Below are 15,591 nucleotides of genomic sequence, written 5' to 3' on the forward strand. Positions count from 1 at the left end.
TAACATTTCTCAATTTTCTAACTTTGAAAAATATTTCAAAGAATTTCAAAATAGTGCAGGCCAAACTGAAGACATCTGTGCAACCATAAGACCTGGTGATTCATTAGAGCAGAGGTTTTCAGTCTTGGCTGCAAATGAGGGCCACTTGGGAGGCCTTGAGAAAGCCTGATGTCTAGCCTGCAGATCAGCCAACTAAACCACTAAATCGGAACCTCTCGGGATGTGCCTCAGGTAGCAATATATATATTTTTAAAGCACACAGTTGATTCAACGTGTAGCCCAACTTGAAAACCACTGTGTTGGAGGCTCCAGTCTACCTTCTCATTTCCTTTGAACATTTAGGATTGGCATTATTTGTAAGGAAGAACTGAGGCCACTGATGACTTCACTGTGACTGGATTGCCTTAGTTAGTGTGGAACTTAAAACACTCAACCCAGCAACTTCTGCCCCGTTGGCCTAAGGGCTTCTGCCATGTGGTGAAACTTCTGGTATCTTCAGGTAATTCCATTTAATCAGTTTATCTACATTGCCATCAGGTTAAAGGAAAAGAGTCATTTTTGTGTGTGTTTTAGAAATAAATGTTAATTCATTCAATAACATTACATTTTTATAATGCTATTTGTTTATTCTCAGGAGTGTTTTCTGCTCTGTTTGTCAATAGTATTCTTTTTGAGAATTAAGTTTCATATATCCAGGATAAAATAATTAATATTGTAACTATTTTGTAGTCCCAATAACCCAAATCATGTCTGCTAAGTGTGGTTTCCTAAGAACTTAAAAAAAAATCCTTAGAGATCTAGAGCTGTGATGTGCACCTGAAGACAAAAGATGAAAATGGGGACATTACAGTGTAAGAAGCATGACCCTCTATCTTAACCCACACTCTAAAGCTTCATACTCCCCTGTGGCTCACATAATCTGACCTTTGATTTTGCTGTTTCAATTCTGTTTTCTTTTCTGATAATTTGCAAATTTTTAAACAGTTAGTCTTAAAAATCCTGACATTACTCCAGCATTGAACTTATGTTCTTTAATTTTCTTGCTCTTGCTTCAATGTAGTCCACAGGTTTCAGTCACATGGCTGTGAATTTAGTAGACTAGATACATTAGTATTCCCAGTCTCTTGATCTCATCCTTTAAAGAGTTTTGTCATTTTTGGAGCTGCAATGTTCCAAGATTTTGGTGATGTAGGGATTGCTGATAAACAGAAGATTTGGGGACAGTTAACAGCCTGCAGAGGACTTCATTTTGTGAAACCAAGGTGCAATAGGGAAACCATTATGCTTCTGAAAAACTGTCATCTGTGACAACTTGAGAAGTCTAGAGAATAAAATCCAATTGCCTCAAGAGAAAAAAATTCTTATATTTACTTATTGGAATATATTAAAATCAGAATTATAAGTGTAAAGCAACTGATAGATGGTTTCAACAATTTGAGACATTATGATGGAGTGATGATATTTCTTTCAGAGAAGATGGTAATTATATTGAAACCCAGAAATTGTGAACTATATATTACTAAAGACTATATGAATGATGACTTAATTAGGTTACTTGGATATATACAGTAAAAACTATAACTAGTTCAAGGAATATATATACTCCTTATGTCTACAGGAACTAAAATTACAGAAAAGGTATAACAAACTAACATTGTATTTTAATGTGTTTTAGAGAAATAATGGTGCTTATTTGAAGCTTGAGTGAAAATTTTTAGATCTTTAAACTGATCCTGGCTTAATGTTATAAACCCATTTTAACTTATATATCCATCTGTGGTAGCCAGGTCCTCTTGTTTCTCATTTGAAGTAGTCTCAAGGCTTTTAGTGGTTTAAGTCTTATTTTCTTATCATTCATTTTCTAAATTTAATTAAAAGTTTTAGGGGTATGTGTATGTATTACATTTTCTCCCACTAGATTATATTTTGTTTGAATGACCATGCATTTACATTTATCTTTCACTCTGTGCCTAGCACAATGCTTTGCACATAGTAGGCACTAATTAAATGCTTTTAGGACACTGTGAATTAATTTCCATATATAATATGGTGGTTCATCATAACATTAGTAATTACCTACCTAGCTGCTGAGCTGAAATGAAAGGAGTCATTTTAAATCCTTCAAAACAAAACATTGGCAGGATAAAAAAAGAAGGAAAAGAAGAAAGCATTCAAAAACTTACTCTGTAGTCACTTGATGTCACATAAAATATAGGGAGAAAGGCCAGCCAGATGATGCATGTGGTATACATGGTAAAACCAATGAACTTGGCTTCATTGAAATTTTCTGGGCACTTCCGCGTTTTGAAGGCATACACAGTGCATAAGATCACCAGGACCACATCGTAGGTGAGTGAGATCAGCATGCTGGCATCTCTGACGTTGCATTTTAAGATGACCGTTTCCCGCTTCTCTGGAATGGTGTACCGCCTGGTACCTGGAGCCTCCAGGATGAGCCACACAGACACCACCACAATTTGCACCAGTATCAGACCCAGGCAGATGAAAACCTGAGAACTTGGGCTGATGAATTTTGGCCTCTGAGCGCCATTCTTTACCCCATCGAAGATGCGGGCAATGCAGTTTGTTTTGGTCAGCAGGGCTGAGTAACAGATAGCAAAGGATGTCCCCAGTCCCAGTCGGCGCAATGCGCAGATGACTGGTGACGGCTTGGCAATGAAGAAAAATGTCATGCAATAGGATAGACCAACCCCAAACAACAAGATGTAGCAGAGCTCTCGGCCTGAGGCTTTGACCAAGGGTGTGTTGTTGTGCTTGATAAAAACAGTCACAACCACGCATGTGCACGCAAAACCCAGGCAGGCAATGGTGACTGGACCAATGGCCCAGGCATCTTCCCACCTGATGTAGTCCTCAGGGAGATCAAAGCAGCCAGATAAGTCTGCAGTGGGCCACTGCCCGAGGCCACAGCCCATACATGTAAACTCATCAGCCAGGTATTCGTAGGGCTCGCAGGGGATGCAGATCCAGCAGCAGACATCCCCTGGTTGCATATTCTTCATTTCGTTGGGGGCACAGGGGTCACTGCACTGGGAAGTGGGGACTGAGTTCCGAGACCAGTGGATAGAGTCGACGTCTAGTGATAAGGTTTCTGCCCAGTGACCCACCTTCAAATAGGAATACTTGCCACCCACGTGCTGGAAATTGAACACGTTGTATCGTCCCATTCCATCTCCAAAAGCGTCAAACTTGACAATGCTATCTGCATCTTGATTTGGGTTGAAGGGAGCTGTGACATGTAGAGTGAAAGAAAGAAAGAAAAGAAAAAGAATGTTGTTTAGGTGTCTTAGGCATAATGAGTCAATTACTTTGTCATACACTTAGCAGAACTGTAATAATAGGGAATGGGGATTCCAAGGCCAAAACAATGTAACAATTACCATTGAATTTACACATCAAAAGCTACTTGAGTACTTACACATTCATAAATTCCTCTACTGAATGTTCCTTGGTGCCTCCTGTGTGCCAAGTGCCAGCAATGACCATGAGCACAGTGCAGCACGAGCCTTCCAAGGAGCTCATTGTGTAGCAGGAGCACTGTTCTCTGTTTTTTGTAAATATGCATTTCTTGAAAGGTTTCACAATAGGAATTGGACAGGACTTTGTATCTCATTACATATTTACTTATGTACAGCCACTTAAATATCTTCATGAAAATATACAATTAATAAAATTTTTCTTCAAAATGAAAAAATCATTATGACTGTATGGTCTGCTTCTCTTAAATGGTTTAGGTGAATCAATGGGAACACTAACACTGTCATGTTTGGAGTGTGTTCATTCTCACTGCACATGTGTCTATGGACACACGCTCCTGTCCGCGTGAATATTGTTAGGGCACCAACAGTATGAAGAAGGTAGTAACTATGTTTTACAGTTTGTTCCTAACAGTAGAGGGCCAGTAGCCCTCAGTCAAATGATCTGCTCCCGACCCTGCCCCTTTCTTACAGCTCTCTGTGAGTTCTGAAGCAGCAGCTCTCTAGGCATCGATGTTTCTTCTGTTCTAGCTGCTGCTCTTTATGTCTCTCTTGCCAATATCTGCTGCCCCTGTGATCACCGGTTTTACGTTACCTACTCTGAACTACTGTGCACATGCTATTTCGCACTGCCAAACTATACTCTTTCTGTGGATGTGGAAGAGTGCCGCTTATGACATGATGTGCAGACAAATTGTATTAGTCAGAGTAGCCTTGCCTGTATCGATAAATAGACCCCAAATTTTTAATGACTCAAACACAATGGAATTTTATGTCTGTGTCATGCAGCAATCTAAGGCCCATATCAGTGGGTGTCTCTCTTCCATATGGTGATTCAGGAACCCAGGTTCCTTGTATGTTGAAGCTGTACCCATTTCTAGAGCCTCTTCTCCATTGGTGTCTATCCAGGGGAAAAAGAAGGAGAATGTGAGGCAGGTATACCTATTTCTAATGTGCCCGACCACGACCCTACTGTGACATGAGAAAGTGGAATTTGGAGGGCACTGCAATTTCTTCCACCACAGGTATTTGCTGTCTCTGTGGCCTCCCCTGAGCTCTGATCCACCATTTCTGGGGCTCATATTGTTTCACCAAGTGGGAACATTGTACTCTTCTTGGGTCCAGTAATTTTATGGAGGAAATGCATCCCTCAATGAGTTACTTGGGTTCTTGGTGAAATTAAACTTCACATTTTACCAAATAGCCCTCTGCTGCTTAGGACCCATAGGTGTCCCTAGAGGGCTGGGTTGGGTGGTTTATAGTAATATTCTAGACCCCGTATAAGGTCTATTAGTAAATGTAGTCCAATATGCCACATTTATTCCTCACTTATGATTTTTTTCCTAGCAATCTTGTTATCTCACCTGCCATTTGTCTTTACTAACCTTCACCTAGCTTTCTGTCAAATTCACCAAACCCATCACATGTGTGTGTCTATACTCAAGCTCATAGTGAGACAGAATGATGTAGTGGATGAGCTCATGGCTTTGGGTTTAATGAATTGTGTGTGATTCTCATCTGTGTCTTTTAATAGTCATATGTCCTTAGGCAAATTAAACTTTTCAACTCTGTTCCTTAATCTGTAAATTATAATATAAATGAAAATTGTAAAGCAATATAAAAATACTAATTAAATTGATCATTTTCTCATTTATGACACTTGCCAAATATTAAATTGCATGATGTTCAGTTCTCTGTTATTTGCTGTTTCTCTTGATCTATTTACACCTTGGGATGATCTTTCTACAGCTACACCAGCTTGTCACTGTGCTTTAATATCTGCTAGGACGAGTGAACATGGCAGTTAAAACATTATTGCTATATTTTCAGGAGTAGGAGTCAACATCAGAATTCTGATGTCATGCAAAACTAAATTTATTTAGTCTATGTTTGCAAAATTTTCATTAAAGTTTTATGGACTCTTTGCATGTTACAAATAAGTAAAATGTCGAATATTTGAACATACTTTACATCAAGTGTAAGACCTTCAGATGTGTTATTATTTTACTCTACATAAGCAATCTCCACCAATGTTTAGTTGATGTGATTAGATTTTCAGGAAAGTATTTGTGAAAGAAGTATGTTTTCTATCTTTCATTGAAATGTTTCACAGCTATTCTTGAATGTATCCCTTAAAAGTAATATATATTTTTTAAAAAGTAATATATTTAACAGGTAAGAAAACTGATTGTGCCCTGGCTGGCATAGCTCAGTGGATTGAGCGCAGGCTGCGAACCAAAGTGTCGCAGGTTTGATTCCCAGTCAGGGTACATGCCTGGGTTGCAGGCCATGACCCCCAGCAACCCCACATTGATGTTTCTCTCTCTCTCTGTACCTCCCTCCCTTCCCTCTCTAAAAATAAATAAATAAAATCTTAAAAAAAAAAGAGTTCTCCAAATTAAAAAAAAAAAAAACTGATTGCTTTGGGTGTTCTGAGCTGGAGAAGGGTTATTGATGAGACTGTTGGTATGTGAGCTAAATAACAGCATAAACACCTCAGATGTGAAGTATTCCTTTTATAAACCTTTTCTGGAAATCATCTAATATCACCAACTGAGTATTGGGGGATTCTGGTTGCCTGGTTAAGAATAACAAAGTTAATAACACATCTGAGGTTGTTACACCTGATATAAAATATGTTAAAATATTGAACATCTTACTTATTTGTAACATATAAAAGGGACCCCTAAATTTTAATGCAGTTTTTCTAAGCATAGAATAAACAAAGTTAGTTCAATATAATAAAATAATTCTGATATTAATTCCTACTCCTGAAAATATAATAATAATGTTTCAATTGGCATTTTTTCTTAATTGTTTGAAAATATTGAGCATTAATAAATTTTTTGAAGATCCTAAGTAAGGACCTTAGCTTTGGCTCTTTTACATGATATTGACACAATTTATTATGAAGCTATTTTAAAACAGAAGGGCAAAATATAGTGAGACTCTTTTATTAGTTTTTTTCCTCCATATCTTTTCATTTTGAAAAATTTCAAACCTACAGAAATGATGAAAGACAAGTATTTGGACATGATAGCATTGAAATCACCTAGAGTTAAGTGTTAACATTTTGTCACATTTTCTTGATCTTTCTCTTTTTTTGCTAAAATACTGGCTATTAAATATTTGTGATTTGCTATTAAAAGTATAAAAATGTGAATATAAAGAGTTGGAAAACGATGTCGAATGGGCCAAAATCTGCCTGTTGCTTATTTTGCAAATGAAGTTTTACTGGAACATAGCCTTACTGTTAACACATTACCTATGGCTACTTTTCTACTACAAGAGTTGAGCATTTGCAGTAGGATTGTATAGCCCTAAAATATTTACTATATCACACGTTCCATAAAAAGTTTGCACATTCCTGAAACAGAACCAAGGGAACTCATACACAGCAGTTTAGAGCATACAATTTGGTATTATAATTAAATATTTGCATATTTATGACCCAGAAATCACATTGTTATGCATATACCCTATGCATAACAAATTTTTGCACATGTGTACCAAAAACACATAAATGACTGTTGTTAGTACTGTGTAAAAGAGGGGAAACAACTTCAATTTCCAACAGTATTCAAAAATCATTTTGTGGATTATTCAGAATTTTATATTGTGAAATTAAACTAACAAAAGTTATAGAAAAGAAGGTGAATGTGTTTTAGGAACAATATTATGTGAAAAGACTCTATGATTCTACTTGTATAAAGTTCTAAGGTGAACAAAACTAAACAAATCATAAACAAAGTGATGTACTTGAAAAAAAATGAATAATGACGACAAAATTCAGGATATTGCATAGGAGATGGACACAGAGAGATGGCTTAAGGAAGACCACAAAGATGGATACCGATTCATTATATTCTGTATCTTGTTTGGACGGAGTGGTTTTCATAGAAGAGTTTTTTTTATTGTGCTTCATAAATTGTTTGTGTTAAGAATATTCTTTGTATGACTTAGCATTACATAATAACAATACTACAAAATTAAAATTTGAGGCTAGACTATTCCAAACACAAATAAAATGTATTAATTAATCCTGTCATTCTAAGGTACTAATCCTGCAAGGTTTTTTTCTTCTCTTATGTTTGGGGATTGGGGGTACAGTTATCATCAATTGCTTTTGTTGATATAATGAATTGCTAAGAGATTTGCTAAGATATACTGGAAAAGTAGTTTACATACAAATTATAATCAGAATGCAAATACTCCACTCAAACAGCATAAGGGCAATGAAAAAACTCAGGATAAATTTAACAAAAATATGTGAAAGACCTATATGAACACTGATGAAAGACAGAAAAGAATGCTAGAAGAAATGAAAAGACATATCATGTTCTTAGATAGGATTCAATTCTCTCTTAGTGATTTTAGTAGTAATAATATATAAATAATAAATTTCAATAAAAATATCAACAATAACAAAAAACCTAAAGCAGTTGTTCCCAAAACTCATCTGGAAAAATAAATCAGTGAGGCTAGCCAGGTACAACAAGAGCAATGAGGGGGCACTCACACTAACCAGACATTAATGATATATGTTACAAAGCTGCAATCATTAAAGCTACATGATACTGACTGATGAATACATGGAAAAGCCAATGCATATATATGAGATATCCATAAATAGGTCCAAACCTTGCTAGAATTTTGTATATGGTGCCCAGTGTGGTCAATTTGGGATCCATTTGAATATAACCTCCAGAAGAGTTAGATAGTAAATCAATGTTGATTTAAGTGACTAAGTTTGTGATGATTTTTACAAAGGTGATATAAAACTAATACACAGAAGAAAGCTATTTAGTATTTGTACATGTGTTTTGGTAATGAGACTTTCATGAGGTTAAATGTCCCCCTCATTGCTGGTAGGTAGGTAAGATGCTATGCTTTCAATGAAGGGAAACTGGACAAAATTTTTCAAAATTACAAATGCATTAAACTTGACTTTACAACTCCAGTTTGTGGAATGTAGCCTAAAAATATACCTGCATATGTATGAAATGAGGTTTTTACCATGTTGTTTATTATTTTACCATGTTGTGAGTTATTGATAATAGAAAAAAATTAGAAATAATCAGTAATGAATAAAATGGAATACTATAAAGCTATGAAAAATGAGGAAACAGTCTATGTGCTGCATATCATAAAGCTATGAAAAAATCTAAAAGTCACATTGTTATGTGTAAAAAAGTGAGATATAGTACAGTACATTTAATATAGCATTTAATATGTTATCTTTTATGTAAATTGGAAAAATAGAAGAATCTATCATTTTTTCTTTTATGTGCATAAGGGAATTCTGGAAGAATACCCAAGAGTAGTAGTTACCAATGAGCAAGAGATGGGAAATGAGCAGATTCATGGCAAAATTGGGAGAAAAAATTTTACTGAATTCTTTTATATACTTTTTGCATTTGAAGCATGTGAATGTATTACTTACTCAAAACATAATAATGAAAAAGGAAAACATAAATTGACAATTAAGGATTACCAGACATTTAAATAACCTTCCAACCTGAAAGAGAGTGACTGAAGCAACCAGAGAAAGAAACCTGAAGTAATTAGAGACAACACAGGTAGCAAAACAAAAGCTTCAGAACAGTGGTGTGCTCAGAGAGACGAGAGCAGTATATGTTCAAAAAGGAGCATTCAGAGAACAAGGATGAACTTTTGGAAATGAAGTAGGAGAAAGAAAAGTTCACTATAGGGATTGAAAGATAAATTTGAGAAAATTCTCAGTTTGACAAAATGCTAAGATGGAAAATAGAAAATAAAATGAGAAAATTAGAGAATATTCTGTGAAACTTTAACATTCAATCCAGAGGAGTTCCAGAAGGACAGAACGAGAAAATAGAGGGAGAACATTATCAAAAGAGTCAAAGTGGATGCACTTTGCTTAAGAAAGGGCGAAGCGAGAGCCTGTTGCTCTTTTTTACAAGCTTGTTGAATTCATGTAAAAATTACGTATTTGTACTATTTTGTTAGAAGTAAAAAAAATATAAAGTTTAAGAATGTTAGGAATAATTGAGCGAGGTCAGGCAGAACAGTTTGCAAAGGAAATTATGAAAACAGATTGCTGCAAATACAGCAAGTGCTTGATAAGTGGATGGTGAACAGAGTACTTTTGGTAGAATTGTGATTTTTAATGTAAGTTTACCTTTAACTAAATTTGTTTTGTTAATTATCTATCGAAGTATGGTATAGTGTCTAAATCGTTTAGATGCATAAGACACATTAAAGTAATACTTCAAATAAGTGCATTATAAATTCTAAATGGAGATCCATCGTCAGTGGGAGTGCCCTGGTCTTCAGCATGGGAATACATGGCTGCTGTGTCTGAACTAGAGTGAGAAACAATCAGGAGAACCTAGAAGAGAACGGTAAACTGTGTCTGTCAGATATTCCACATGTGAGAATGAGGCTGTTTTGGAATGGTTATTTCAAGTATGACTGGGCTGGGTAGTGGTGAGGCAGGAAGGAAAGCCAAGCTTTTTCTCAGGCGCTGCTGGAGTGACTTCAAGTGGCAGAGAAGCTCGAAGCCCTAGGGGCTTGATCCTGTTCCATTCCCAATATATGCAGAGTTACCTGTAAGTCAAATGGCTCACCTGGGAAATAGTTACAGTCCAGTGAACTGGCACCATGGTTCTTTGGAGATCAGTTTTTCCTCAGACTAAGGAAACCCTGGGGAGTTCCCATTTCTTGGGTTGAGTCTCACCAAGGGAGCGAGTATCATGTGAGATGGAAAAAACAAACTACTTCACCCTTGGTTGTTGCAGCAGCATGAAAAACCCAAACTAAAGGGAGAAGAAAGAACTGGAAAGATGGTGGAATTTTTTTTCAAAAGGACTTATAACCTTCTGCAGAATCTAATTTCAAGCCCCTCATTATACTGGTTCCTCAAAATCAGGTCCCTGCTTTTCAGAAGGAGCCTGATGTGGCTTCAAGTCAGATGGACGGTTTCTCAATTTACCTCATTATCCAGTATGTTCTGACCCCAGTTTCAAATGGATTTATTTGAGAAATGTAATATCTAGATGACCAGCCTTCCTAGGGCCCACTTGGTAGAGATGAGGTGAGACTATGCCTTACAGATATCACAGGTCAATAGCAAGAGAAAATTAAATTGGCTCTTTATTTTTTTCCCTCTAAGACAGAAGTCCAGTTAAGGTAAGACAATAATGGGATTGTTAACAGCCTTTCAGTAATGGGAATGTAACTGCCACTGCCTGGGTTCACATTCACAAATACTAATGAAGATTGCAAAAGCTATGAACAGCAATATGGCTCCAACCAGGAATTTGCAACCAGGCCCTTGCTGAGGTTTCTATGAACTACATTGATGAATTGGAATAAAGACATAAATGAGGAGACAGAAAATGGCATCTCTCTCAACAGATCTTTTAGAGGTCAAGAGGTAAAGACATCAAAATCCTTTGATTAGAACAAACAAAATTTTTTATAAACATCATACAGCAGAGAGAGATAAAAGAATAAGAATGGATCCTTGGCTATTAATTTACCTACCAATTAGGATCACAATTGCTGGTGCATTTCCACAGTTATTTACCAACAACTGGGGCAAAGGACAACCTAGTAGTGCCTTGGATTCTGAGTCTCACCTATGAGAAATGCTTGATAATTAGCAAAGGTACAGAGTGAAAGTGAGTATTTGAGAAAAGCTATTCAAAGAGCATGGCTTAAAAACAAAACAAAACCCAGCATTATGACTTCTGAAAAGAACTCTCTTTAGTTCTGAAAATTTAGCTTTGGCTAATTTATCTAGTGCTTCATTATACATTTTATTTGTTTCCCTATGTAGATTCTACATATTATTGCTGAAACTTTCAGCACTCGAGGCAGCTCTGAAAGGAACAATTTACTCTCAGAATGATGAACATAGGGGCAAGGCACTGACAAAAACAGTAGTGAGAAAAAGTGAAATTCTGATTCCCTCCACCGCCCCCCCCCCCCCAATTCAGGGGTAAGGCTTGGGGCCCTGCTTTGCCTACTTTATTTATTGTAGCTGGAAGTGTCATGGCGGCCACTGGATCTTTGGTTAGGGACCCTCCTTAATGTGAGCTAATGCTGCTTCTGCACCATCTTCTACCCTCTCTTCCCAACTCCTGCCCCCCGTTACATAACCTGCTGCTTTTTCTCACATTCTCTATGATGAACTCTAGATATTTAAAAACTTTTAATTGAAATACATACACAGAAAAAGGATAAAAATAAGTGACTTTTTATGATACGTACATACTCATGTAACATTACAGATGTTAAAAATGGAACATGATCAGTTCCCTTGTCCCTGTTCTTATTAACCCTTCCATCCTCCCCAAAGATAACCACCTTCATACCTGTTAGTACCAACCAGTTTTATTGATATTGAACTTTATATTAATATAATCATAAATATGCATTATTTTTGTACTAATATATTATGCTCAAAATTAACTCTGGTGAGATTCATTCCAGTACTGATGAGAAGCTATAGCTGGTTCATTTTTACTGATGCATAGTATTTTATTACATGGATGTGTCATCTTTTTTTTTAGTCCTGTTTCTGTTATGGACATTTTTTTTTCTCTCTTTAAGTCTGTAGCCTTTATGAATAATGCTGCATCTTTAGCTGGGCTATCCCAGAAGCAAACCTCAAGACATAGATTTGAGTTCAAGAAGTTGATTTGGGAGTTTATAGGGGAGTGGAGAAGTAAGATATAGACGGGAGAGGGAATCCAATGCAGAGCACATCAGTGAGCACAAGTGGTCTCATTCTCACGGGAGTACTTGGGGAGATGGCATAGAATGGAAGCTGGGATATAAAATGCCAGCTTATTCACTAGCTTGGAAGGAACATCTCTTATTTATCACTGGCTGATAGCTGCTCCAGAGGTGGTGACATCATGGCATTTCTGGCTGCTTTAGTGCAGGCAGAGCAAGCTCCTGTGGCCAGAGAAAGCTCCCTGGCAGAGAGTCATTGGCATGCATGAGAATAGCACATGATAAGGGGGTTTGGGTGAAGCACTGAGAGCGTCTCCTATCTGCTGCTATGACTATTCCTGTGACAGGTGCATTTCTGCTATGTGTACACAGTAGTAAAACTACTATGTATGTGAATCTAGTTGCTTTACTACTTTAATGTTGCTGCCTTTGAATTTTAGCCATTCATGTGAATCCAGTGGCTTTACTACTTTAATGTTGCTGCCTTTGTATTTTAGCCATTCTGATGGAAATGTAGTGCTATCTCAAACATTGTGCCATTAAGCAACCAGCTGCTCCACTGTGCTGACATAGTGTCCTATACATTTAATTTTAGGGACACAACTATCACGTACCAAAAAAGTATTCACGGTGTGTTCATTTCTTTGCTAGATCCTAAGCCTCTCTAGGCCAAGGACAATATCTCATTTATCTTTGTATTCTCACCATTTAAGGCAATGCTGGACACATAGTAGGCATTCACTACTTGTTTTCTAAAGTGGTTATTATAATACTTAATAGGCTGAATAGCATCATTTCACAAATTAAAAAAATGTCAATAACAGCTATAGTAAAGACCAATTAAATATCAATCTTAGGAAATGGGCCTTTGTACTTGTACTTTGATAGTTCATATTATTATGCAGCCCAGGTTAAAAACCACTGGTCTAGGCCCATGGTTCCACCAGGCATGATTCTGCCCCTCAGAAAACACTTGGCAGTGTATAGAGACATTTTTAGTAGTCATGACTCAGGGTGGGGACCTCCACTGGCATCTAGTGGGTAAACAGAAGCTTGGGGTGCTGCTAATTATTCTGTAATGCACAGAACACACCCCCACAACAAACAGTTTTCCAGCCCAAAGTGTCAATAGTGCCAAGACCGAGAAACTGTGGTCTAGGGTAATAAAAGTTTGAATTTCTAGAAATATTTTGATAATCCCAAACTTCTTTATAAATTGAAACACCCATGCCAGATGAATTCCTTATGGTGCTATCCTACTGAGGTTGTTATTACGTAGTCATTTTTTCTCCCTACAGTAATTTCCAGCTTACATACTCCTTCAATATTCTCTTTCAAAACTCTCACTTTTTCATCTTCATCAACAGCTTTACTGAACCCTATTCCCACTTTGCCACCTTCACCACAGACCCCATTTTATACAGAGCTCCATGGTTTTCCTTTTACTCACTTTTGCAAAATCAGTCAACTCAGCTGGGTGTCTCCTCACTGTCAATCACATTCTAACAAAGAAGCACTTTCTCGTGTGTAGCAGGAGTGGGTGCCGTGTCACACAGTCGTCGCTTGATATTTGAGAGGGGTTAGTTCTAGGACCCCCGAGGATACCAAAACCTGCAGGTGCTCAGGCCCTTGATGTTTTTAAAATGGCATAACATTTGCATATAAGCACTATGTGCACATAGGCTCTCACAAGGTACGCACGCCTACACGTCACTTCATTCACGTGAATTCAGTGGAACGCTTGGCACGTGGCAAATTTTTCGTTTTTGGAACATTCTGTGATTTTTTTTTTCCCTGAATATTTTGCATCTGACATTGGTTGAATCAAAATGTGAAACTCATGGATATACACCCTTTTAGAGCAGACTCCCAGCAAGAATAGCTGTTTGTGGGGAGCATTAAGTGGGGTTTCTGTGGGAGTCTTCTCCTATCAATGTGATGTCTCCAGCACAAACCTAAGCACCCAGGAACACTGTGACTTGGCAACACTTACCAAAGGATTTTAAGTTTGTGAAAAGAAATTGTGAATTCTGAAGACAAATTTAATTTGTCCTCCTGTTTTCAAATGAATATGTCAAATAATAGAGCATACCTTTTTTTAAAAAAAGCAGGGGAAAAAAAAGGCTTTTATCAAAACTAAGTTGGATGGAAGTGCCCATCCCTGTCTTTAAAAAAGGCACACGCTTCCCATTGTTCTGCTCTTAAATCACTTCCCCTGCTGTGCTGCAGCTCTAAGTGCTGCAGAAGAGTGAACCGTGATGTGGACAGGAGGTGAAAATGACTGAGAAAATCCCTGTCAGAGAGGTTCTAGTAAGTCAGCAGTGCAAACTATTCAAAAGTGTGTTTGAAAAATGGTAGCAGAGCTAGTGTTCTGAAGGACATAATCGCAGTAACACAAATACTTAATAAAATGAGGTTTCCATTTTTTAAGCAAACAATATACTACTTTACATAAAAAGCAGAACAAGAATTTTATTCAGCCTCAAGTATGAACTTACCAAAGATAAGTACAGCAGCTTAGCATGCAGTGACTGAAATTCTACCAGTGAAGCAAATTAATTTCTATTCTCTTGTCTTACACATGCATAGATGTGCACTTGACTCTCTGTGTAGTATCATGTATAGAGAATACAGGGGAAATAAATTACTTCTCCTCTCAGCATGCAGGTCTATTGTTAGGTTGTCATGGTTTTCCTAAGCCACTGTAGCATGGCGTGGTCTTCTGTCTTCACAGAGAAAGGCTGCTTTATTGAACCACAAGATTTTAACAGACCCTGTCATGTCATCAAGCACATCCACACATTGTTAAAAGAAATTCCAAACCTCATCTTCCTGAAAGATTTTCTTTTCCACTAGAAATAATTAAGGTGACAATTCAAAGTAATGGCTTCAAATTTCTATCCTCAATTTGTGCCAACATTTCTAATTTTATTCTAAAAATAAGGGTTTTAAGTGTATCATAAATCTGATTATTCTGTTCCTTCTTAGAAAATACTGCTGGAAATTGATGAATCTCAGAAGTCATTTTAGCTCATGTGAGTCTTACTTCTACTGTTCCTCCAATTGTGTTAAATTAATAAGGTAGATAAAATTAAGTTGGTGATAAAACCTTAACATAGCCTGTAAAAATGAAAAATTATACATAGTTATATAACCTATGATATACATTATACAATAAACATTAATTATAGACTATATATTATATATTATGTATTGTATATTACACATTTAAATTGTTTTATATTAATAAATTACATATAGTATCACATGTTAATTACATATTATACATTAACATCATATATTAATGTATTAATACTATGTAATGTGTATTTATATAATATAGTTGACAATATATAGTTATTGTGCTTAA

The 15,591-nt window shown here is 36.7% G+C and overlaps 1 protein-coding gene across 2 annotated transcripts in view; it reads right to left on the reverse strand.

Moving 5' to 3' along the window:
- Positions 1–15,591, reverse strand: part of GRM3 (glutamate metabotropic receptor 3) — a 204,377-nt gene that overhangs the window by 21,594 nt on the left and 167,192 nt on the right. For both annotated transcript variants that reach the window (XM_045826932.1, XM_045826931.1), the window contains exon 4: positions 2,184–3,250. In XM_045826932.1, coding sequence (XP_045682888.1) covers positions 2,184–3,250 — 1,067 coding nt within the window. The remainder of the gene's footprint in view (positions 1–2,183; positions 3,251–15,591) is intronic.

This window comes from Phyllostomus hastatus, unplaced genomic scaffold, assembly GCF_019186645.2.
Source record: "Phyllostomus hastatus isolate PE091 unplaced genomic scaffold, TTU_PhHast_1.1 phas_scaffold_78, whole genome shotgun sequence".
Lineage (NCBI taxonomy): Eukaryota > Metazoa > Chordata > Mammalia > Chiroptera > Phyllostomidae > Phyllostomus > Phyllostomus hastatus.